The 24,083-nt window shown below is 42.8% G+C and overlaps 1 protein-coding gene across 1 annotated transcript in view; it reads right to left on the bottom strand.

Annotated features, from left to right (window-relative positions):
- The window catches only part of LOC126483717 (tRNA (adenine(37)-N6)-methyltransferase), a 95,054-nt gene that overhangs the window by 70,634 nt on the left and 337 nt on the right, over window positions 1-24,083 (bottom strand). Inside the window, exon 2 of the mRNA XM_050106814.1 lies at window positions 12,123-12,419. Within this exon, the coding sequence (XP_049962771.1) occupies window positions 12,123-12,419 (297 nt within the window). The remainder of the gene's footprint in view (window positions 1-12,122; window positions 12,420-24,083) is intronic.

The raw sequence follows: 24,083 nt of genomic DNA, 5'->3' as shown, positions 1-24,083 counted from the left end.
CAGATCAAAAAATATTGCTTCTGTTTGGCGTTTCCGGAGAAAATTGTTCATGATATAAGTGGAGAGAGCAACAAGTTGGTCAACTGCAGAACGATGCTTTCGGAAACCACATTGGGCAGGTGTTAAAAGACTGCGGGACTCCAGCCACCAAGCTAAACGGCAATTCACCATACGCTCCAAAACCTTACATACACTACTCGTGAGAGAAATGGGGCGATAGCTAGAGGGGAGATGTTTGTCCTTTCCAGGTTTCGGAACAGGAACGATGATAACTTCCCGTCATCGTCTGGGAAAAGTACTGTCAGTCCAAATTCGATTATAAAGGCGAAGGAGGTAACGCAGACTATGGGTTGATAAATGCAGCAACATTTGGATGTGGATACCATCCGGTCCTGGGGCGGAGGAGCGAGAAGTAGAGAGTGCATGTTGGAGTTCCCGCATGGAGAAAACAGTGTTATAGTTTTCGCGATTTTGAGAGGAGAAAGCAAGAGGTTGCACTTCCGCTGCACGTTTCTTCGGGAGAAACGCTGGCGGGTAATTTGAAGAGCTCGAAATCTCAGCAAAGTGTTGACCCAATGAGTTAGAAATTGCGACGGGGTCCACTAATGTATCATGCGCGACAGTGAGCCCAGAGATCGGGGAGCAACTAGGCGCACCTGATAGCCGTCGAATCCGACTCCAAACTTCAGAGGAGGGAGTGAAGGTGTTAAATGAGCTAGTAAAGAATTTCCAGCTCGCCTTCTTGCTATCGCGGATGACGCGACGGCATCGCGCACGGAACTGCTTATAGCGGATACAGCTGGGCAAAGTAGGATGGTGGCGCAAAACGCGAAGAGCACGCCGCCGCTCACATATTGCGTCACGGAATGCCTCGTTCCACCAAGGAACTGGGGGGCACCGGGGCAAATTGGAGGTGCGAGGTATTGAACGTTCCGCAGCTGTAAGAATAACTCCTGTAATATGAGTGACCTCATTGTCAACGCTAGGAAAGTGACGGTCATCGAATGTCGCTAGAGATGAAAAAAGTGTCCAATCGGCTTGGGCAAACTTCCAGCATCGCGGGCACATATATGGCAGTTGAGGCTGCAGTCCAAGGACACATGGAAAGTGGTCACTCGAGTGTGTATCATCAAGGGCGAACCATTCGAAGCACTGAGCTAGCGGAACAGTACCGACCGAAAGGTCCAAATGAGAGAAATTTGTTGTGGAGGCAGACAAAAATGTAGGGTCCCCAGTGTTGAGGCAAACTAGATCCGCTTGGTGGAAGACGTCTAGCAATAGTGAGCCACGCAGACAAGGATGTGGAGATCCCCAAAGCGGGTGGTGGGCATTGAAGTCCCCAACCAGCAAATAGGGGGGTGGAAGCTGACCAAGAAGATGAAGGAGATCAGCTCGTGCCATTGGTGTGGACGATGGAATGTATACAGTACAAAGAGAAAAGGTATATCCAGAAAGGGAAAGATGGACAGCGACAGCTTGGAAGGAAGTGTTTAAGGGGATTGGGTGATAATGGAGAGTATCATGGAGAAGAATCATGAGTCCTCCATGTGCTGGAGTGCCTTCAACAGAGGGGAGATCAAATCGGACGGACTGAAAATGGGGGAGAACAAAGCGGTCATGGGGACACAGCTTTGTTTCCTGAAGACAGAAGATGACCGGCGAGTAGGATCCTAAGAGGATCGACAATTCATCCCGATTGGATCGATGGCTGCGGATATTCCAGTGGATAATGGACATAGGGTGAACAGAAAATGGAGGAATGTGACCAAGGTTGCTGTCAACTCACCGACTGCTCAGAGCTTGCGACCGACAGCATGGAATGGCATTCAGCCGAAGGCAGAAGATCCTGATCCATAGGTTGTTGAGGAGCAGCTCCTGCCACCAGTGATCGGCCGGTTGATCGGCTGCCAGCAGTGTGCCTCGGCGACACAGAAGACGGCCGAGGGCGATTACCGCCAGGTGGTGCTGTAGATGAGACACGCCTTGGCGGAGAAGGAGAGGAACTGGGTTTCTTATTAGCCTTCTTGGAAACATGATGTTTAGATGAAGGAGGAACCGATGGTTGTGAAGTTGGGGTACGTAAAAAATCTTCACGAGTATGCTCTTTTTTCGAAGTCTTGGTGTCTGACTTTTGGGCTCGAGATTTAGCAGAACCCGATGAAGGGTGAGCCATAGAGCGGGCAGGCGAAAGTGGGGAGGTTGAACGGGCAATCTTTGCGCTGGCCGATCTGACGACCGTGGCACTAAAGGTGAGGTCACAAGTCTGCGTGGCTGCCTCCTTTGTTGGCCGAGGAGAGTCAAGGACAGTGCTGTATTTTCCTGTCCGAGGCACGGTGGGCTGTCGACTGGCGAATAATTTTCGAGCAGCAAAGGTCGACACCTTTTCCTTCACTCTGATTTCCTGAATGAGCTTTTCGTCTTTAAAAATGGGGCAATCTCGAGAGGAAGCAGCGTGGTCACCCATACAGTTGATGCAACGAGGGGATGGAGGTGGACAAGCAGCCTCATGGGCATCCTTGCCACACGTAACACATTTGGCCGGATTGGAACAGGACTGGCTGGTGTGATTGAACCGCTGACACCGATAGCAAAGTGTAGGGTTTGGGATGTAAGGGCGAACGGAAATTATCTCATAGCCTGCTTTGATTTTCGATGGGAGTTGAACTTTGTCAAATGTCAAGAAGATAGTACGGGTTGGAATGACGTTCGTGTCAACCCTTTTCATGACTCTATGAACAGCCGTTACGCCCTGGTCAGACAGGTAGTGTTGAATTTCCTCGTTGGACAATCCGTCGAGGGAGCGTGTATTAACGACCCCACGTGATGAATTTAAAGTACGGTGCGGTTCCACCCGGACAGGGAAGGTGTGTAGCAGTGAAGAACGCAGCAATTTTTGTGCCTGGAGGGCACTGACTGTTTCTAACAACAAGGTGCCATTTCGTAATCTGGAACAAGACTTTACAGGACCTGCAATTGCGTCGACACCTTTCTGAATAATGAAAGGGTTGACCGTGGAGAAGTCGTGACCTTCGTCAGACTGAGAAACAACAAGGAACTGTGGCAACGATGGAAGGACTGTCTGTGGCTGAGACTCATTGAACTTACACTTGTGAGCTGACATAGTAGAAGATGAGGAAACCATTGCGAAAGTATCCCCCATGATTACCGGCGTCTTCGATGGCGCGCTCCTTCCTTGTGGGGGCCCTCTCTGAGGGCACTCCCGCCTTAGGTGATTGTGCACACCTCAGGTCACACCTCCCGACAAACGGACGGAGGGACCAATCGGCACTTTCGGAAAGTATCAGCTCGGGTAATCACCCCTCCCTGAGCCTGGCCGTTACCAGGGGGTACGTACGTGTCCTACCTGTCTACCCGGGGCGGGGAATTACGCGTTACCCCGTCAACGGCTACACATGGAAATGCATGTGTCGGCCTTCAGACACGCACAGGGAGGAAAAAAGAGAAAGGGAAAGGAAAGAAGAGAGGTCTCAAACGCCGCAGCGGAGAAAAGGGCAAAGAGAAGAGGTAAGGAAAGAGAAGGACAAAGGAAGGACGAAGACTTGCAAGCGGAGAAAGCAAGGAATTTGTTACAGTTTCGAGTGTCCGTCTCCGGACGTAGGCACAAAACATATTCCCAGAGGGGGAGAAAGGGAAGGAAAGAGGCAGAGGTGGGGGAGGGGGGGGGGGGGCCAAGATGGGGGATGGGGAAGGATGCAGAAAGGGAAGGTATGCAGCCCGGAAAGGAAGGAAGGCCACATTAGCTCGGGGTTCCGTGCTCGCTACGCACGTATCCACAAAAGAGTTGTGGACCCCCTGGGGGGGGGGAATTCAGACATGTGGAGGATTCAGCATCCAGTGGTGATGTCATGGCAGTGCACAAACAACAGCAAGTGTGTCCCCCTCTTTGGAAACAGTGGGTCTCACAACAGCCCAGGTTGCAACAGACTTACCCGTCCTGTCTGGAGTGTTTTCAGAAGCATGCTATAGACAAATGTCCAATCCAGAGGGTGGATTGCACTAAATGCACAGGATGGGGTAATGTGACTGCAAGATCAAATGGCCGTTAATGTTGTGTGTTTCCCATCCACATGGGAAAGTTTCTCTGATAAACTGCTCATTTTGCTGCCAGTGGCTGGCAAGACAGTTAACTTTCAAGTCGATACAAGGGCCACCACCAGTCCCATCAATTTTCAAATATATTTACAATTACAGACACTCGTAGTCACCTATCAGTTCGACAGTTGGTAAATTATAAAAAGCAACACATTCTGCTGAAAGGGTCAATTTACCACAGAATCCATTTACAAAAATTTAACCAGCGGCATAAGTTTCCCCAAGAGAAATTTCCTGATATCTTCCTGTTTACCAGATAAGTTTTTGTATTTTTCCTTGAAAAATTTTGAGACTGATTGATTGACATTAACTGAAAGGGTTTTATTAACTGAAAGGGTATAGTGTGGTCATCAGTCCTGTGATTAAAAAGCTACTCACAGTTGAAAGAGGGTCCGCTGAAAGTGGAAAGATCCAGTAAGGGGAGTCAAACTATAAAACAAGGAAGTTAAAACACAGACAGTAAAAGGTATAAAAGGTTAAACCAAATCTAAAAACTGGAATAAAAGAGTGGTCTTTCCACAGGGGAGCAGTCATGGGGTCCCAGACTGAGTAAACATGAAGAGAGACCTCAACCACAACCACCTTACCCCTGCTCCAAGAGTAAAGCGAAACCCTATATCAATAAATAACCACAGAGGAAACTGAGGACCAGTTCAACCATCGGTGAATTGCCTGCTAATATTAAAATTAAAAAAGACTATACTTAGCACAAAGGGCCAAAAGAAGGGGACATCCCAACAATATGTGGGATAATGTCTGTTTGGCTCCGCAACCATATTGTGGGGGTGGTTCATTATGCAGGAGGAAACAATGGGTGAGCCTGGTATGACCAATACATAGAGGGCATAAAGCAGTGGACTCCTCCTGAGAGGAGTGGAAGGAAGAGCACCAAAGCTCCTTGATTATGTGGATTTTATTACTGAGAGCAGTAGCACACCAGATGTCATTCCACTTTTGGGCAAAGAGAGATTTTCCATAGATCTACATATCAGCTCCTAGAGTCATGAACGGGAATGGAGGGTGAGTATCAGCTTCTCTAGCTACACGGTCAGCCAGTTCATTCCCTGGGATACCCACATAGTTTGGGACCCAGAGAAACACAACTGAGCAGGCAGCATGGCCAAGGGAGGAGAGGTGGTCATGGATAGCAGATATCAAAGGAAGACGAGACTAGCAGGCTGCTAATTGCGTCAGTACATATTAAAACACTGTGGAGGGAGGTCTGAGTAACAAAATGGAGGGCCCTCGTAAAGGCTAGAAGCTCTGTTGTAAACACACTACATGATTCCGGCAATAAATGGTGTTCTAAGGCAGTACAAGACGTGAAAGTGTACCCCGCTTTATCTATTGTCTTAGAACCATCAGTATAGGAGATGGTAGCACCCTGGAACTCTGCAAGGATGAAATGTATAAAACACCAGAAGACCATAAGGGCAAAGCAGACCACCCTGAATAGGTCGGTCCTAATCTGTGGTCTAGGCACCATCCAACAGGGGCTGTGAGAGGAAATACACAGGGAGCATTTCAGTGAGTGGTGATGGAGATCTAGACAGGGGGAAGTCAGACGCATTCCAACCGGCACTCCCACATGTGGACGGTGATCATGAGGGAGAAGTCCCTCGCTTGCTAAGAGGACAGGGTAAACAGGATGGTCAGAGAATCTGCGAATGGTGATAGCTTAAGAAACCAGGAGTTGGGTTCTCATATTTGTAGAGGGAGAATCCCACCTTCTGTGAGGAGACTGTCAACAGAACTAGTGCGAAATGCACCAATAGCCAGATGCACCCCACAATGGTGAACAGGATCAAGTATTTTCAGAGTGGAATGACCTGCTGAGTCATAAACCTGGCTTCCATAATCTAGTCTGAACAAGACCAGAGAGCACAGAAAAGGTTTTCGAGTAGCAAGGTCTGCACCCCAAGATGTGCGAGCCAGGCGTCAGAAAGCATTAAGCTTCGCATGCAAGTAGTCTTCAGGAGGCAAATATGGGGCAGCCACATCAGCTTCTTATCAAAAATAATGCCCAAGAAACGGGACTGTGCTGCAACATCTAGGTGGTGGTCACCTAAATAAAGTTCTGGATCGAGGTGTACTATGGGTTGACGACAAAAATGCATAACCCACATTTTGGAGGGAGAAAACTGGAAGCCATAGGAGAGAGCCCATGTAGAGGTCCGTCAGATGGCACCTTAGAGCCGGCGTTCAACAGACGCTACAGAGTGGGAGCTGCATCAGATGCAAAAATCGTCGAATACAATGCCGGGGTAACCTGAGGGCCAACAGAGGTAACAAGCCTATTGATGACTACAAGGAAGAATGTGACACTCAATACACACCCCTGTGGGATACCATTCTCCTGAATCTGAGGGGTGCTCAGTGAAGTGCCAACTCAAAAACCCAGAAGAGCTGGTGGGATAAAAAACCACAAATAAAGAGGGGGCCACGAAAGCCCCAGTCGTGGAGGATAAGTAAAATGTGATGGCACCATGCCATGTCGTGTGCCTTAGGTAGATCACAGAAGAACACGACAAGGTGCTGACTAAAGTGAAACCCTGTTGGATTGCAGTTTCCAATCTGAGTAAATGGTCAATTGGAGATCATCCTTCCGGAAGACACACTGATCAGGGCAAAAGGTCCTGAAGTTCGAGTACCCAACATAATCAGAAGCTAACCATCCCCTCAAGCAGTTTACGAAGTACATTCGTCAGACTAACTGGGTGGTAGCTGTCGAGAGACATTGGGTTCTTCCCAGGCTTAAGGATGGGGATAACTGTACTATCTCGTCATTGTGAGAGGAAGGCACCCATGAGCCAAATGCAGTTGAAGATCCTGTGTAGGTATTGCCTCTGCGTAATGTCCAAGTGTTGGAACTGTTGCATCATCTGGTTGTGGATGGAATCCAGGCCTAAGGCTGTCACCTGAAGAGGTAAGGGCCTGCAAGAATTCCCATTCAGTGAAGGGTTCATTATAGGGTTCAACTTGGTGAGGGTTGAAACAGAGGGTGGTTGGTTCAACTCTGTGTTTCTGCCAGAGAAAGGTAGCAGGATAGGAAGAGGACACAGGTGCTGTCGCAAAGTGTGCCGTGAAGTGTTCTGCAAGAAACAATAGATCAATAGACAGAATACCTTGGAGGATAAGCCCCTGGACAGTTGGCTGTCGCTGGTGGCCCAGAAGGCTACAGAGCACGGATCAAACCTGCGACAAAGAGCCATATGTCCCCAGGGAGGAACATAGCACACCCAGTATTCCTTTTTACTCTGCATAATAAGGTAACAAGCCTTAGCACAAAGACACTTAAAAGCGAGGAGGTTGGTCTGTGAAGGGTGTTGTTTAAATTGCTGCAGCGCCCATTGGGAGTCCTGGATAGCGACTGCTACGTTCTTGGTCCACCACGGTTTTGGTCAACCTGTGGATAAGTGGACAACAGTCCAGCAGCGTGAAGAATAGTGGCAGAGATTCCCTGCACGACTGCATCAATGCAATTCGAGAGAGAGGTGTTGAAGCGCATATATAAAGGCCAACTGGCACTGCGGAATGCTCAACATGGAGGCCTGTCTGCCTGGCAGCTGCAGGGGAATGACAGAATCACAGGAAAGTGATCACTGTCTCAAAGACCATCATGGGGTGACCAATGTCTGTAGTAAGTTGGTCAACTGGAAGACCCCTACCCAATGAAGTGACACTCTTCCACAGTGGGTGGTGTCCACTGAAGTCCCCAAGGACAAGAACAAGGGGGCAGGAGTTGCTGTATTAAGATAGACAGTTCAACATAAGGAAGAGACCTACCTGGAGGGCAGTAGACATTACAAACGGTGATTGCCAGAGTCCTCTGCACTCTACCCGCTATTGTTTCCAGATTGGTATGAAGGCGGATCCAGTCACAAATGACATCAGTGCAAAATAAAGTGCAGACGCCTCCAAACACTATCCCGGGGCCGGCACAGTTTCGACACAATGCCCGATACTACAAAACATTGGAGAGAGGTCATCACAAAAGTGTGTTTCTTGAAGAGCAAGACACAATGAAGAGTAGGAGGAAACAAGGTATCGTATTTCCAGGAGGTGACAATAATATCCATTTCAATTCCACTGGATTATCGTGTGGTGATAGTCCAGATGAGACATAAAGAAGCTGAGGGGAGGTCACATCACTTGGTCGGTGGTCGTCGCCAATGAGGGTGGGGTGACCTCCATAAAAGCTGGGTCTGATTCAAGATGGGGTAGAGGGGGCAAAGCTCCCTGGGAAGCCTCATCCTTTGACTTGCACTGCTTCTTCTTCTCCCTTGGAGAGAGAGGAGGCATTATCAGTAAGGGAACAGGTTGCAGTGAACTTGGGATCAGACAGAGAGCGAGTGCTTTGGGGTCCTTGGAGTGCGAGAAGAGGACTTCTCCCCTGGCTGAGGAGGAGGAGGAGGAGGAGGAGGAGGAGGAGGAGGACGAGGAGGACGAGGAGTGGTTCCTGGAGAGAAAGGAACAGGAGCCACCAAGGATGAGGAAAGGGATGGGGGGGCAGGATAGGGGTGACGAGGGGAAGACATAACTAAAGCAAAGGTAGAGAGAACATTTACAGGGTAAAGTCTGTGAAATTCCTTCTGAGCCTCAAAGTAGCTGAGACAATCAAGGCTCACTATTTCCTGAATTCTTTTTTCTTTCATGTACACTGGGCACTCCGGTGAGTTGGGAGAATGGAGACCAGAGCACTTTACATTGTTAGGCTTCACTGCTTTTCATGAGTGCTTCAAACTTGGGCACTTTGTTGTGAGTACTTCAGCAGTTTACCATTAGGATTTTAAAACTCTCACGTGTGGGAGGAATTTCTTTCCACCTTACACTGATATTTCTGGGTTTCCTACAGCTACCGTTATCTGGATTGGATGGAGAGTTGCCTAATCTAAAAACCCATTGTATGTACCCCACACACAGTCAGCTACCCGAGTAGCAGCCTCTGATGCGTAGTGCACACCTGACTCATTTAGGGAATCCCACAGTTCTCTACCCTTTGGCAAAGTACAGGAAGTCACTGCCCAGCTCGTCACTGAACCTTCAAAGTCTCTGAATGATAAGTTCTAGGGACAATGCCACAAATTGTGAGCTAAGTTGAAACTCCATGTGTAAGGCTATTCTTCTCAACCTTCTCTGCCAGACACTGGAATGACCCAAGAATAACATCAGAGCGCATACGACAGCCATCATTTGTTCCAACATGCGCCACAGTCTGCAGCTGGTTGCACCTTGTTACCTCAATGGCTGCTGGAATAGCTTCTTCAAAATGTTGAATTAGGCCCTTAGGCATACACACAGAGTGCCTTTTCTACCCCTTGCTGCCATTTTCCTAAGGGGTATCATCATTTGTCGTACATTCAAACTGCCGACAATTAATAGACCGCTACCCTTTAGCCTTTGCCTCCTTCTGCCACCGGACAAAACAGGTTTCCCCAAATAGGTGACATGAGTCCCACTGGCTCAGTTTCATTTTCAGTGCAAGACAGCACCTTAAACTTGTTGGTTAAGGGGATCATCACAACACCCAGAGTCCACCCTTGTCTCCAATCACCCTGTACAGGACGCATAGATCTCCCACTGACACGCCCACAGTCAACCAACTCGTCCTGTGTTTGAGAAAAGCATTGACAGTGGTGCTGCATTTTGGCTGGTGCAATTTATTATAAGGCAGTGAACAAATAACTTTAAATTAAGCCAGCTTCTTATATGCTGAGCTAAAAAGCTGCTAATTCTCTACAAGAACTTAAGCAGCTACATCGCAACGAGATTACTAGTTTCCTAAAACATTTTGAGGTTAATTATAGTTGTTAGCAAATTCAGTTAGAAAATCTGTTGCAATAACTAAATCTCGGACGCCGACTTGGTACAAATTGCTCTTAGATTATGTAAAGGACAATGGTAGCTTCTGAAAATATACAATGAAGTTCATGGGTGATATATTCTCTGTCAAAACTGTGAGCCACAAAAAACTGATTTGCTACAAAATAAATTACGTATCCAAAACACATGTACTGATAATTTACGAAAATATAGCTGAATTGTGCAATTAAATTAGAGAATAATTATTTGAACAAGGATAGGCCACCTGTTCCCAAAAATTTTAAAATAGCACGATAAGTTTAAGCCTACAAATGACGATAATAGTACAAGTTTATCGCAGCACTCGTGAATGTTCGAAAATTCAAAATATATCACAATACAAACAGGTATTGATACAATCAATGAAAGATTTCACAGAAACAATGCAAAAGTAAAATACGCAAATCTCCAACTTCAAATCAGCACACGATCTTGAACGTGGGATGCGGTCTCACACAAAGGAAAATTCCCAGGTTCAGGTTTTACATATCAACAAATGTGCATATTGCACAAATTTTTCACTTTGCTTATTCTTTGCACACTTCTAGACTGGCATGCTGGTATGCTGAAGGCGAACACTGCAGCGCGAGTTTATCTCCATCAAAATTGCTAAAACGTGCAGCACTAACAAAGCACATCTTCTGCCTGTTGCAGCTAACAATGCACCCACCATTACAACCACCATACTCTGGAGCTTGCCAAATACTCAAATGTGGGGAATATACACTGCAAATAATGTGCAATAGCAAGCCACTGATGGTATCACTGGATCGGGTCAAACCGTCATATTTGCTTACATCAGTTGCCCCCACGCAACGACAAGAAACCCGAGATTCCACATTGACGAACTCAAACCAACCCTATAGTCGGACAAGTCACTCGACCCCAGCGTTGCCCTCACCTCAGCAAACAACCCCCCAGAAGGCACCAGATACATCACCAGTTTACACAAGAGCGTTAAAAACACTCACACATTCTGGGGGCTACACACTACCGCAGGGCAGCTGTGTGGAAAGTGTTGACCTTGGATAATGTTCTTTGGTCTACCAACCTTCATTTGCTGATGTCATATTTTATATTTGTTTTTTAGTACCTTAAAGTTCCTTGTCAACTTTCCGTTGTTAAGGAGGGTTTTCATAGTCAGTTTATTTGATTATGTGCGTATTATTGAATTATTACCACTTGTATTATGGAAGAATTGGATAAAGTAAAGAAATGTGATCTGAAACATCAAAATACGAACACGTGGTTCTTCACAAACAAGTTATAAGAAACTAATACCAAATCAGCAGAAAGTTTCATCAGAATTGGCAGAAAATGACACTGAAATATGCAAAAAATTACACCAAAACTGACCATGGAATTAAAAGTATTTTTTCCTGTCCTTAATAACATCACAGCAATAAAGAGAAAATTACTGCACAGTGACGACAAACATTTACAAACACTCATCCAGGGAACAGATAGAAATAGAGCAATTGCCTATATGAGCTGTTTTCCTCCAACCACAATTTCTGGCACTTTTTGGTGCGAACGAAAAGTTAAGATGCTACAGAAATTTAAAATGTACAAGCAAAATACAAGACCAAGCAGTAACTAAATAATACATACACCTAGTCCAGAACCAAGGCTGGTAAATCTAGTACTCCAAGAAGGCCATCTCTAGATGACTCATTAAACAATTTGCATGCAAAGCATCGTCCTGGTTCCCATTGCTGTACCTTTATAAGTATGGCACTCAAAGGTGAAACAAATGTCACATGAAAATCATTTACGTCAGTCCTTAAGAATGGCCTTGGACTTCTCAGGCAGTAAGCACTGGGGAGGAAATGCACAGCATCAGCCAAATGGTGTACAAAAGAGATTTGTTGATGGCAGTGAAGAGCAAAATTTCTCGAGAAATTGGATCACATTCTCTTGTAGGTAAGTATATTATTAGTTTCCTTGATAAAAGATTAAGTCTATGTGCACTAAAATAACTGACTTAACATAAAAATTACAGATTTGCTGCCCCTTAATGCAAATTATATGCATAATGTACTGTTGCAGAATGTCTCTCTCTCTCACACACACACACACACACACACACACACACACACACACACACACACACAGAAGTGGTTCTAGCATTTCGATGACATACATACCACATATGTGAGAATTCTTCCAATCCTTCTAGGGCATGTTCAGGATTTGTGAAGACTGTATTAGAAAGTGTTAGTTTCCCTCGGCTGCTTGCACAAATACCAGGCTGTCGTGGTGTTCCTCTTTTGGCTGGAAACCAAGTAGAGATGGTACCAATTGGGTGTAATGTTAAGCTATCATCTGGCACATTGCTTTGTGATGTCGCCTCCCTACAACCACTGCACTGCCATGTTTCCAATACATTATGAATATTGTCAACTTCCTTCCTTTGTAAAATACTCAGTGAGCGTATCTGCTGCCTGAAAACGAAAATTAAACATAAAAATAAGTAAAGCTATAAAATTAAATGGAAACATACAATTACAAATCTTCCAAATGTTCAAATTTTGCACTCAAATAGTATCAGTCAAGTCGTTAATTTGGATGCCGAGGTTTTGTGTCATCATGTGTGTGTGGGGGGGAGGGGGGGGGGGGTCTGGTACATACGAGTCAAGAATTATACAACAGGACTAAAAATACAGATAGAGATGACATTTTATATTACCTCTCCTTTTGTCTCAACATCTCTCTTCGTTGTTCATAAACTTTTTCCTCTGTCCCTAGATAACAAGAAGAAATAGATACCTGCATAACTATCTCTCCTCCAATTATTTTTGTTTACATGTTTGTATGGCCATCTTCCAAAGCAGCTGTTAAAAACAATTCATTAAAAAATGATTTTATACCACACATATTTTGCCTTTATTACAACACATCTTCTGTGGCCATTCTGTAAATATGGATATGTATGTTTGTACATTTTGGTTGTTATAGATTAAAACAGTGTTTCTTGTTGTGCAATTTACTTACAGTGTTTCTGCCTCTTGTTCACATATTCTGCCGACTAACATTTTTTTCTTATTTGTTATTGGATGTTATTGTCAAAACAAACTTTTTTTTTTGCATGTGCTCACACTGTAATACTGTGCTTAGTGAGGTGAAGTGCAAATAATGCCAATGCAGTGAAAGGGAAAGTGCAAAACGGCAGAAAACTGTCAAGTGTATATGTACAACCTCTGCTAACAAATAAGGAAAAGACACTGATTTGCAGACAGAGAAACCAATAATAATTGATTTTTGTTTATTTTTATTTTATTTATTTACCACTAAGTCACATTCATGATATGGGATACACTGGGTTGGCCTGGATTGGCGGGGTTAAAGGGACCAAACTATGAGGTCATTAAGACCCTCCATCCTATTTGCGTTAAGTTGGGAAGAGTGCTCACAAACAAGAATACAGAACACTAATCCTGAAGCACCCAGCTGTAACAATAGACAGAAGCGAGTAAAAGTGAGAGAGGGGTAAGAGGGTGAAGGTTGGTGAGTTGCTGCATACAGAAAGCAGGGGGAGGCCCCCAGGACATGTTATGCGGTAGGAGACACACCTTCTGCACTTCTGCATCCAACTGGTGTTCCCTCACCCTCCATTACCACAAGAAAATCTAGCAACACAGAAAAGTTGATAAAATCTCAGGAAAGAGAACATCACTGATGAGACAGTAACCAATGACAGGCGTAAAACAATAAGAAGAATTATAAAGGTGAGAATGATAGGGGCCAGACTGGACCATCGAGCAAGGGCAGCCACGGGCTCCCTGGGTCGGAGCAGGTGACGGGGCACCTCTCCAATCCCTCAAGTGGCTGACAAGGCCAGTTGCCCTAGCTCACAAAAAGAAGTAAAAAACACATTCATTGGTAAATGTAAAACTAGATCAGCCACTCTGTCGTCATCCACCAGCACCAGAGGCAGCATGCCTGCAGGTTTAAGGTTTCAGCATAAGGTGGTCAACTTAGTGCAGTCTAGTAGATGTGGACCACTGTCAGACAGGCATCACACTGACAGTGAGGTGGATCCCCACACTGTAGGATCCGGCCATGGGTCAGCCAAGTGTGGCCAGTGCAAAGCTGAAAAGAAAAGGAGATTCCCCGCGAGAAGCATGACGGGAAGACTGCTATTTCAAACAAAATTCTGAGACAAGTTAATATATGCAATTATTAAACCACTTCCATAAGAAATATAACAAGACCGACTTAAACAATTATTGTTCAGTTTCCTTACTGACATCTTTTTCCAAAAAAAATCGAAAAAGTATTGTACTCAAGAGTAGTCACACACTTAAGTGGAAACAATTTACTTAGCACATCACAGTTTGGATTCCCAGAAGGGTTGCTTGACTGAGACTGCTATTTATACATTCATCACCAAATAGTACAAGTCTTAATTAACAATATATCACCATTTTGTATTTTTGTGATTTTCCCAAAGGTGTTTGATTGTGTTGATCACAATACTCTCTTTAAAAAACTCAAGTTTAATGAAACTGATGGCTTCACACACACCTTGTTTGAATCATACTTAACAAACAGAATGCAAAGAGCTGTGCTGAATAATTTGGATAATTAGACAATTATAGTGACCTGGGGGTGGGGGGGGATCACAAATGGTGTCCCACAGGGTTCGATTTTGGGCCCACTTCTATCTTTATATATGTGAATGAACTTCTACTTAAAATTCAACAAGTAACATTGGTGTTTTTCATTGACAGTACAAGTCTTATAAGAAATTCCATTTGAGAGAAAGCAACAGAAGAGTTGGTAAATGATATTTTCCAAAGAATTATTATGCAGTTCTCTGAAAATGGTCTCTCCCTACATTTTTAAAAAGCTCGCTACATTCAGTTCTGTACAACAAATAGTCAGGTACCTCTTCAAGGAGTTATGCACTTTAATTGTGTTGTCACAATACATATATTTGCTAATAAAATTCATTATAAATAATCCATCACAATTTGAGAAGACCGGTGATGCACATACCTAAAACACTGGAGGAGCAAATGACCTTTATTACCTGTTGTTATAGCTGCCCGTGGCTCAGAAAGGAATTCGATATACAGCAACAAAAATTTTCGATCATTTGCCCAATAACATAAAATGTCTGACAGGTAGCAAACCAAGTGGTAGCCAGTAAAAAAATGTGTTGGGGGAAAAATATATCTAAAAACAAAGATGATGTAACTTACCAAACGAAAGCATTGGCATGTTGATAGACACACATTCAAACACACACACACACAAAATTCAAGCTTTCGCAACCACACACACACACACACACACACACACACACACACACACACAAGCAGACATTTGTAAAGGTGGCCTTTACAAATGTCTGCTTGCGTCTGTATATGCGCAGGTGTGTGTGTGTGTGTGTGTGTGTGTGTGTGTGTGTGTGTGTGTGTGTGTGTGTGCGAGCGTGTATACCTGTCCTTCCCCCCCCCCCCCCAAGGTAAGTCTTTCCGCTCCTGGGATTGGAATGACTCTCTCCCTTAAAACCCACATCCTTTCGTCTTTCCCTCTCCTTCCCTCTTTCCTGACGAAGCAACCGTTGGTTGCGAAAGCTTGAATTTTGTGTGTGTGTGTTCGTGCATCTATCAACATGTCAACGCTATCGTTTGGTAAGTTACATCATCTTTGTTTTTTGATATATTTTTCCCACATGGAATGTTTCCCTCTATATAATAGAGGGAAACATTCCACGTGGGAAAAATTATATATAAAAACAAAGATGAGGTGACTTACCGAACGAAAGCGCTGGCAGGTCGATAGACACACAAACAAACACAAACATACACACAAAATTCAAGCTTTCGCAACAAACTGTTGCCTCATCAGGAAAGAGGGAAGGAGAGGGAAAGACGAAAGGAAGTGGGTTTTAAGGGAGAGGGTAAGGAGTCATTCCAATCCCGGGAGCGGAAAGACTTACCTTAGGGGGAAAAAAGGACAGGTATACACTCGCACACACACCCATATCCACCAACACATACAGACACAAGCAGACATATTTAAAGATGCCACCTTCAGAATTTGAAAGAGAGTATTCCAGTTAACATTGTCAAAAGCTTTCTCTAAGTCTACAAATGCTAGAAATGTAGGTTTGCCTTTTCTTAATCTTTCTTTTAAGATAAGTCGTAAGGTTAGTATTGCCTCACGTGTTCCAACATTTCTACGGAATCCAAACTGATCCTCCCCGAGTACCGCTTCTACCAGTTTTTCCATTCGTCTGTAAAGAATTCGCGTTAGTATTTTGCAGCTGTGACTTATTAAACTGATAGTTCGGTAATTTTCACATCTGTCAACACCTGCTTTCTTTGGGATTGGAATTATTATTTTCTTCTTGAAGTCTGAGGGTATTTCGCCTGTCTCATACATCTTGCTCACCAGATGGTAGAGTTTTGTCATGACTGGCTCTCCCAAGGCCATCAGTAGTTCTAATGGAATGTTGTCTACTCCCGGGGCCTTGTTTCGACTCAGGTCTTTCAGTGCTCTGTCAAACTCTTCACGCAGTATCTTATCTCCCATTTCGTCTTCATCTACACCCTCTTCCATTTCCATAATATTGTCCTCAAGTACATCGCCCTTGTATAAACCCTCTATATACTCCTTCCAGATTTCTGCCTTCCCTTCTTTGCTTAGAATTGGGTTGCCATCTGAGCTCTTGATATTCATACAAGTGGTTCTCTTCTCACCAAAGGTCTCTTTAATTTTCCTGTAGGCAGTATCTATCTTGCCCCTAGTGAGATAAGCCTCTACATCCTTACATTTGTCCTCTAACCATCCCTGCTTAGCCATTTTACACTTCCTGTCGATCTCATTTTTGAGACGTTTGTATTCCTTTTTGCCTGCTTCATCTACTGCATTTTTATATTTTCTCCTTTCATCAATTAAATTCAATATTTCTTCTGTTACCCAAGGATTTCTATTAGCCCTCGCCTTTTTACCTACTTGATCGTCTGCTGCCTTCACTACTTCATCTCTCAGAGCTACCCATTCTTCTTCTACTGTATTTCTTTCCCCAATTCCTGTCAATTGTTCCCTTATGCTCTCCCTAAAACTCTCTACAACCTCAGGTTCTTTCAGTTTATCCAGGTCCCATCTCCTTAGATTCCCACTTTTTTGCAGTTTCTTCAGTTTCAATCTGCAGTTCATAACCAATAGATTGTGGTCAGAATCCACATCTGCCCCTGGAAATGTCTTACAATTTAAAACCTGGTTCCTAAATCTCTGTCTTACCATTATATAATCTATCTGATACCTTTTAGTATCTCCAGGATTCTTCCAGGTATACAACCTTCTTTTATGATTCTTGAACCAAGTGTTAACTATGATTAAGTTATGCTCTGTGCAAAATTCTACAAGGCGGCTTCCTCTTTCATTTCTTCCCCTCAATCCATATTCACCTACTATGTTTCCTTCTCTCCCTTTTCCTAATGACGAATTCCAGTCACCCATGACTATTAAAGTTTCGTCTCCCTTCACTACCTGAATAATTTCTTTTATCTCGTCATACATTTCATCTATTTCTTCATCATCCGCAGAGCTAGTTGGCATATAAACTTGTACTACTGTAGTAGGCATGGGCTTTGTGTCTATCTTGGCCACAACAATGCGTTCACTATGCTGTTTGTAGTAGCTAACCCGCACTCCTATTTTTTTATTCATTATTAAACCTACTCCTGCATTACCCCTATTTGATTTTGTATTTATAACCCTGTACTCACCTGACCAAAAGTCTTGTTCCTCCTGCCACCGAACTTCACTAATTCCCACTATATCTAACTTTAACCTATCCATTTCCCTTTTTAAATTTTCTAGCCTACCTGCCCGATTAAGAGATCTGACATTCCACGCTCCGATCCGTAGAACGCCAGTATATATATATATATATATATATATATATATAGGGAAACATTCCACGTGGGAAAAATATATCTAAAAACAAAGGTGATGTGACTTACCGAACGAAAGCGCTGGCAGGTCGATAGACACACAAACAAACACAAACACACACACAAAATTCAAGCTTTCGCAACAAACTGTTGCCTCATCAGGAAAGAGGGAAAATCCTGCACCAACAACACTTTTGCAATTATGGGCGGCTATACAGGCAGTATGGCCCGATATTTATGCAGGGGGCTTCCAATGACTTGTTGAGCCCATGCCACATCGAGCTGTTGCAATATGCAGAGCAAATGGAGGCTTGACACACATTCAGAGGTATTACATGATTTGTCACTTCGGTGTAATATGAGTCTTTATGAGATTAAGACAAACTTAACTGTGAACCACCCGTAGGCAGCTACAGCTATAATCAGATCTGCGTTTACTAAGGTTGTGTTTGGACACTTGATTACTACACTTGAATAATTCTCAACTATTATAGTTTTGAACCAACCTTTATTAAAATCAATGGATTTATGTAGGTTAGGACACAAGAGCAGGCCATGTACCAATACTTTAGGTACTCCACACATTATGTTTCTCTTTCTGAGGTTAGTTTCTGTCATCCGCCATCTGTACAAGAGGAGTACCATTAATGCCACAACACTTTAATTTGCTAACTATAATTTTATGACCTACACAATCAAAGGCTTTGTGACAAAATCACACAATATACCAACAGGATAATAGTACTTGTCTAGCTCTGCCAGGATTACATCCATGAAGTCTTGTATTGTTTTCTCTATGATCAATCTTTTATGAATGCAGAAAGAATCATGGGAGTTGATAAAGTTGAACAAAGCTAAGTCATTTCCTGGTAGTCATGTCACACCTTTCATTGAGCACCCTAAAGACATTAACCACAGGCTGCTTAATTTGTTTAGCAGTTTATCTCTGTGAAAATTCCACTGCAATGTGTACTCTCTCCACAGCTCAAGAAATTTAGTCACATTGGCATGTTCAACTACTTGACTGAAACCACTCACTGCAGACTCATCTTATAGCATAATGTCACATCGTAACCACACTCAAGCACAAAACTAAAAGCAGGGTCATAAATGAAATACCATACTTAGCAGTGGAAGCATATTTATTATGAATACTAATGTCACCCAGAAAAGAAGTGGATTTCTGGAGGGAGAGGTCAGCAATTTATACAAACACCAAACGATCCAGAATATACAAACATGAAATATTTCAAGAACCTTCCAGAAATGGCAGATACTAAATAACAAATAATTTCTAGTGGTCAGGTTTGAACTAGCACGTCAACTAGCAACACTAACCACTATGCCACACTGGATGTACCACAGTTCACAGAGAAATAGCGGTCCACTGTTTCAGATATTCTCAGTGGAGGCAACTGTGGAACCCTGGTTCTAGATCTTGTCAACGGTCGTTTGTATGGCAGCATGACAGATCCTAGCATTACGGTCACGTTATATCCTCAATACTGTGAGGAACATTGAAGGCAGGTCTTTTCATCAAAACTTTGTGGATCAGAATCCTCGACATCATAGGTGACAACCCGACAAGCAACAATGGTTATGATACAGACCAATGTAGCGCCTTAGTAACTTCTCCAATACTCTCACCTTTCACACATGTGTACAAATCCATATGCAGTGTCCTGGACTGTATCTCACTGGCCAGAGCTTGGGGCTATAATGCTCTCAGTCTTTTTTTGTGGACATCCAGAGTCCATACGTGAGTCAGTTGCCTTGCTTCTTCAGTCCTGGTGGTGAGGTGTTTCACATAGTCAGGCTGAGTATCATCTGGCTGAAACATGTGCAGTGTATCCATTGTCCTTACAGCCTCACAACAGCAGAAAGAACAGTGTGAACCCTGCAGTGCTTGTTTCATTATGTTGTATGTTAATGTCACAATGGGCAATGTTTTATCCTAATCTCTCTGTTCAGCATCAACGTACAATGAAATCATATCTGCAAACACTCAGTGTGTATACCTGTGGGCTTCATTCAACATGTTGAAATGGCTAGTCCAGAGACATTGAGGGAACAGGGTGCAACCAACTGCAGAGTGTGGCACACATTGGAGTGAATGATGCCTGTTGTCTGGGTTCATACTTGGGTCATTCCAGAGGTGGGCAGAGAAGGTTGAGAAGACTAGTGCTGCGCATCGAGTTGCGACGAAGCTCACAATTTGCGGCATTGTTCCCAGAACTGATTGTTCTGAGTCAAGTGGAAGGACTGAACCAGAGCCTTTGAAGGTTCAGTGATAAAACTTGGCAGTGACTTCCTGGACTTGTGACATACTGTTGAGAACTGTAGGGTCCCCTTAAATGAGTCACATGTGCACCATACATCGCGGGCTGCTACTCAAGTAGATTGCGTGGGGGTGCACACAAGGTTTCATTAGATTAAGCAGCTCTCTGTCCAATTCAGATAACGATACTGTAGGAAACCCAGAGGTATCAGCGTTAAGATGGAAAGAAATGCCTCCCGCAGGTGAGAGCATCAAAATCCTATTAGTAAATTGCTGAAGCATTCGCAACGAAGTGTCAGAATTTGAAGCACTCATAAAAAGCAGTGAAGCTCATTAAATACTAGGTACAGAAAACTGGTTGAAGCTGGAAATGGATAGCAGTGAGATTTTTGGGGAAAATTTACAGGTATATCGAAAAGACAGGCAAATGGAAAATGGAGGAGGCATATTTGTCATAGTAACAAGAAACTCAAATCCACTCAGGTAGAGATTGCATGTGACATTCCTTGGGCAAGGGTCAGTATCGGTGGGGGGCATAAAATGATAATTGGATCCTTCTACTGTCCACCAGACTCCTCTCCTAATGTAACCAAAAACTTCAGAGAAAACCTCAGTTCCCCAATCATACTGTAATCATCGGTGGAGATTTTAACCATCCAACAATTAATTGATAAAATTACAGTTTTGCTAGCGGTGGGCATGATAAGACATCCTGTGAAACTTTACTAGATGTCTTCTCTGGAAACTGCCAAAACTGATAGTTAGGAACTTTACTCACGATGGAAATATATTGGAGGATCTAATGGTAACAAAAAGGCCTGACCTCTTTGAGGATCTCCACATCGAAACTGGTATCGGTGACCCTGACACAGTTGTGGCAACATTGATTACCAAAGTACCAAAGACAACTAAAACAAGCAGAAAGAAATATATGTTCCATACCCAGTGGAAGAGTTCATAATGACCACTGTAAAGAAATTTCTAAAGAAACAGAGACTGGTGTATAAAGCATAGGACTAGAGATAGAGAGGTGCTGAATGAAACACGCTTGGTTGTCAAGAAAGCAATGTGTGACGTCTTCAGTGACTACTGTAGCAGAATACTGTCAAGTGATCTTTCACAGAACCCAAAGAAATTCTGGTCTTATGTAAAGGCTGTTAGTGGCATCAAAGTTAGTGTCCAGCTCCTAGTGAATGAGATAGGGACTGAAACTGAAGATAGACAGCAAAAGCTGAAATGCTTAGCACCATTTTCAAATGCTCCTTTACAAAGGAAAACACATGAGAATTGCCCCAATTGATGCTCATACCACTAAAAAATGAATGAAATGAGTATTCGTGTCAGTCGCATTGAGAAACAGCTGAAATCATTTAAATTAAACAAAGGTCCTGCACCCAATAGAATCCCTGTCAGATTATATTCCCCCTCTTACCTATTACCTATCATAGATCCCTCAAACAGAAAAAAAATGTGCCCCGTTCTTGAAAACAGGCTCACATCATCACTCCTGTCTAAAAGAAGGGTAGCAGGAGTGATCCACAAAACTAATGACCATTATCCTTGACATCGATTTGTTGTTGAATCTTAGACCATATTCTGAGCTCAAACATAATCAGTTATCTTTAACAGAATGACCTACTCAATGTCAACCAGCATGGATTTCAAAAACACTGATCATGCAAAATCCTACTCCCACTTTTTTCGCATGATCAGTGTTTTATAAAAAAGAAAAACAATAAATTAAAAAAAAAAAAAACTATTTGCACTCAAAATAATAAAAGTTCTCTGTTTGTTCTTCTCTGGACAATGTGCACTGAATTTGTATTTGACTGTATTTTGTTTAGCCCACAAAATCCTACATGTAGCTACCTTTCCCGAACATTTTTTTCCAAATTTGTTGCACACTGAGGACACATTTTTGCTCACCATTCAGTGAGTTTAACTTTTTTGAGTATGTTATTTATTTATGTGTTTGAGAATAAGTATCTTATTTACGTATGTATATGTTTGTGTGTTTATTTTTGTAAATGTACTATGTTGGTTATTACACGATAGGCATCTTGATACATCATAAATAATTCTCAGGCAAATCAAAATTGGTACTTTGATACTTTTGTTGTTGGTGTTCAGATACTGTGATACAAATAGCATTTCAACAGCAACTTAACTTCATCTCTGATTTCCTGGGGAATTTTATAATGAAACGATAACAAAACTGCTAGCTGTGTGTACTTGAGGGAATTCCACAAACCTTAACCTCAAACTAACTTCTCTAGCAAGAACTGTAAGTGGCACATAGCCATGTCTGCCATGATACAGGTATCACAAAGGCATTACACTGTATAAATTGTTTCAAATTTGAGTCCGGATTTTATACTTCCAGGAAACATACTGATCTCTGCATTTCAGTTACCTTGAAATGTTTTAACATGGTGTACATATCTGAGATGTATCCAGCTAACTTGTGAATATTTGATGAAAAACTGCCATACTTGACCATTGCACTATATGCTCCAGTCTGTTATGGTAATGTTTTGATCTGTGTTCATCAGTCACTTTGCATCCTGCTCTGTGTGACAAACAATGGAAACTTTAACTGTGAGTAAGAAAAGTGTGAGAGGCACACTCATAAATGTTAATTCAGTGCCTCGCTTTCCAGAATGTTATCTCAATAAATTATCTCTCATGATATGCCTTTTCAAGAGCACATACAATTATCACTCATAAAACCTATCAAAATTAGGCACTAGAATACAGGGAAGCAGCTTGGAAAAATCTCTTATGTCAAACATATGAAATATGTCCTCGGCCAATTGGAAAGTATGGAAGTCACACAACACGAAAGCAGCGCATTTGCTACAGGAAATACAGAACTGCAAAGACGCCTAAGTGGAAGTTTCATACTTTCTGAGATGTGATTAGTGCTCTCATACCTCATTTGTATTTTTATGACAATATTTATACAGTAGACACTCAAGAATACCTACACTATTACGAAACATGAACTGTTTCACTGTTTAGAAACAGTGTTTCAAAACATTACATTGTACTGATTCATTTGTTTCAAAACAGTTATGTGTCTCAGTTTACCCATCTATAATCACTAAGTAACAAGCAATCTTCAACCCTAATTTGTTCTTTTATTACTTGTGTCAATGACTATATTAAGTTTACAATTAAGGAACTACTTTTTCAAATCATGCAGGCCTACACAAGTCCATTGGAGTTACAATTTTTGTTTCAACAGGAAACCTGTAATTTAATGCTTAGTCTTGAGTCGAACAATTCTTCCATTCCGTATCAACTTACTTCTGCAGTGCCAGACTGCGCATAACCATGGATCTTTACTGGTGTCAGTATGGCAAGTGCATTATATGATAATAAGAGAGACGATTTCTCGCAATGTATAATTATTTCACATCAATCAGCATTAATAACGGCAAACCATAAGACATACCTTGTAGCCAATAGGTATTTTGTGGCAAAACATTTCTTCTGCCACCTCACTTTTTTTAGCCTATATATTTCTACACTTCATTCAAAAATATCATATGAACAATGTAACATGAAAACATCGTGACAAGTTACAATCAACGTGCCAAACAAAACAATAAAACAGGACCGTATGCTAGCATGAAACAAAAGTCTCATATCAATAATTGAGTCTCATATCAATTATTGAATGCAATGTCAATGTTAACAACAGTTCACAAAATTACTATTACTATTGATGAAAATAATATTAAACTGTGGAGAGGGCAATTTCCGCTGACATTTCATTAAAGCGGTGTGTTGCCAATGACGTTAGTTTCCTTGCCTGCCGTGAGCTGTCCGCCGTAAAAACACTGCGCTTTCGTAAACATAACTTACGCTATACAACAATGCGTTGAGTTATCTAATTATTGAAATACGTCAAG

The sequence above is a fragment of the Schistocerca serialis genome, chromosome 6, assembly GCF_023864345.2.
Source record: "Schistocerca serialis cubense isolate TAMUIC-IGC-003099 chromosome 6, iqSchSeri2.2, whole genome shotgun sequence".
Lineage (NCBI taxonomy): Eukaryota > Metazoa > Arthropoda > Insecta > Orthoptera > Acrididae > Schistocerca > Schistocerca serialis.
This window is presented reverse-complemented; position numbering and strand designations above follow the sequence as displayed.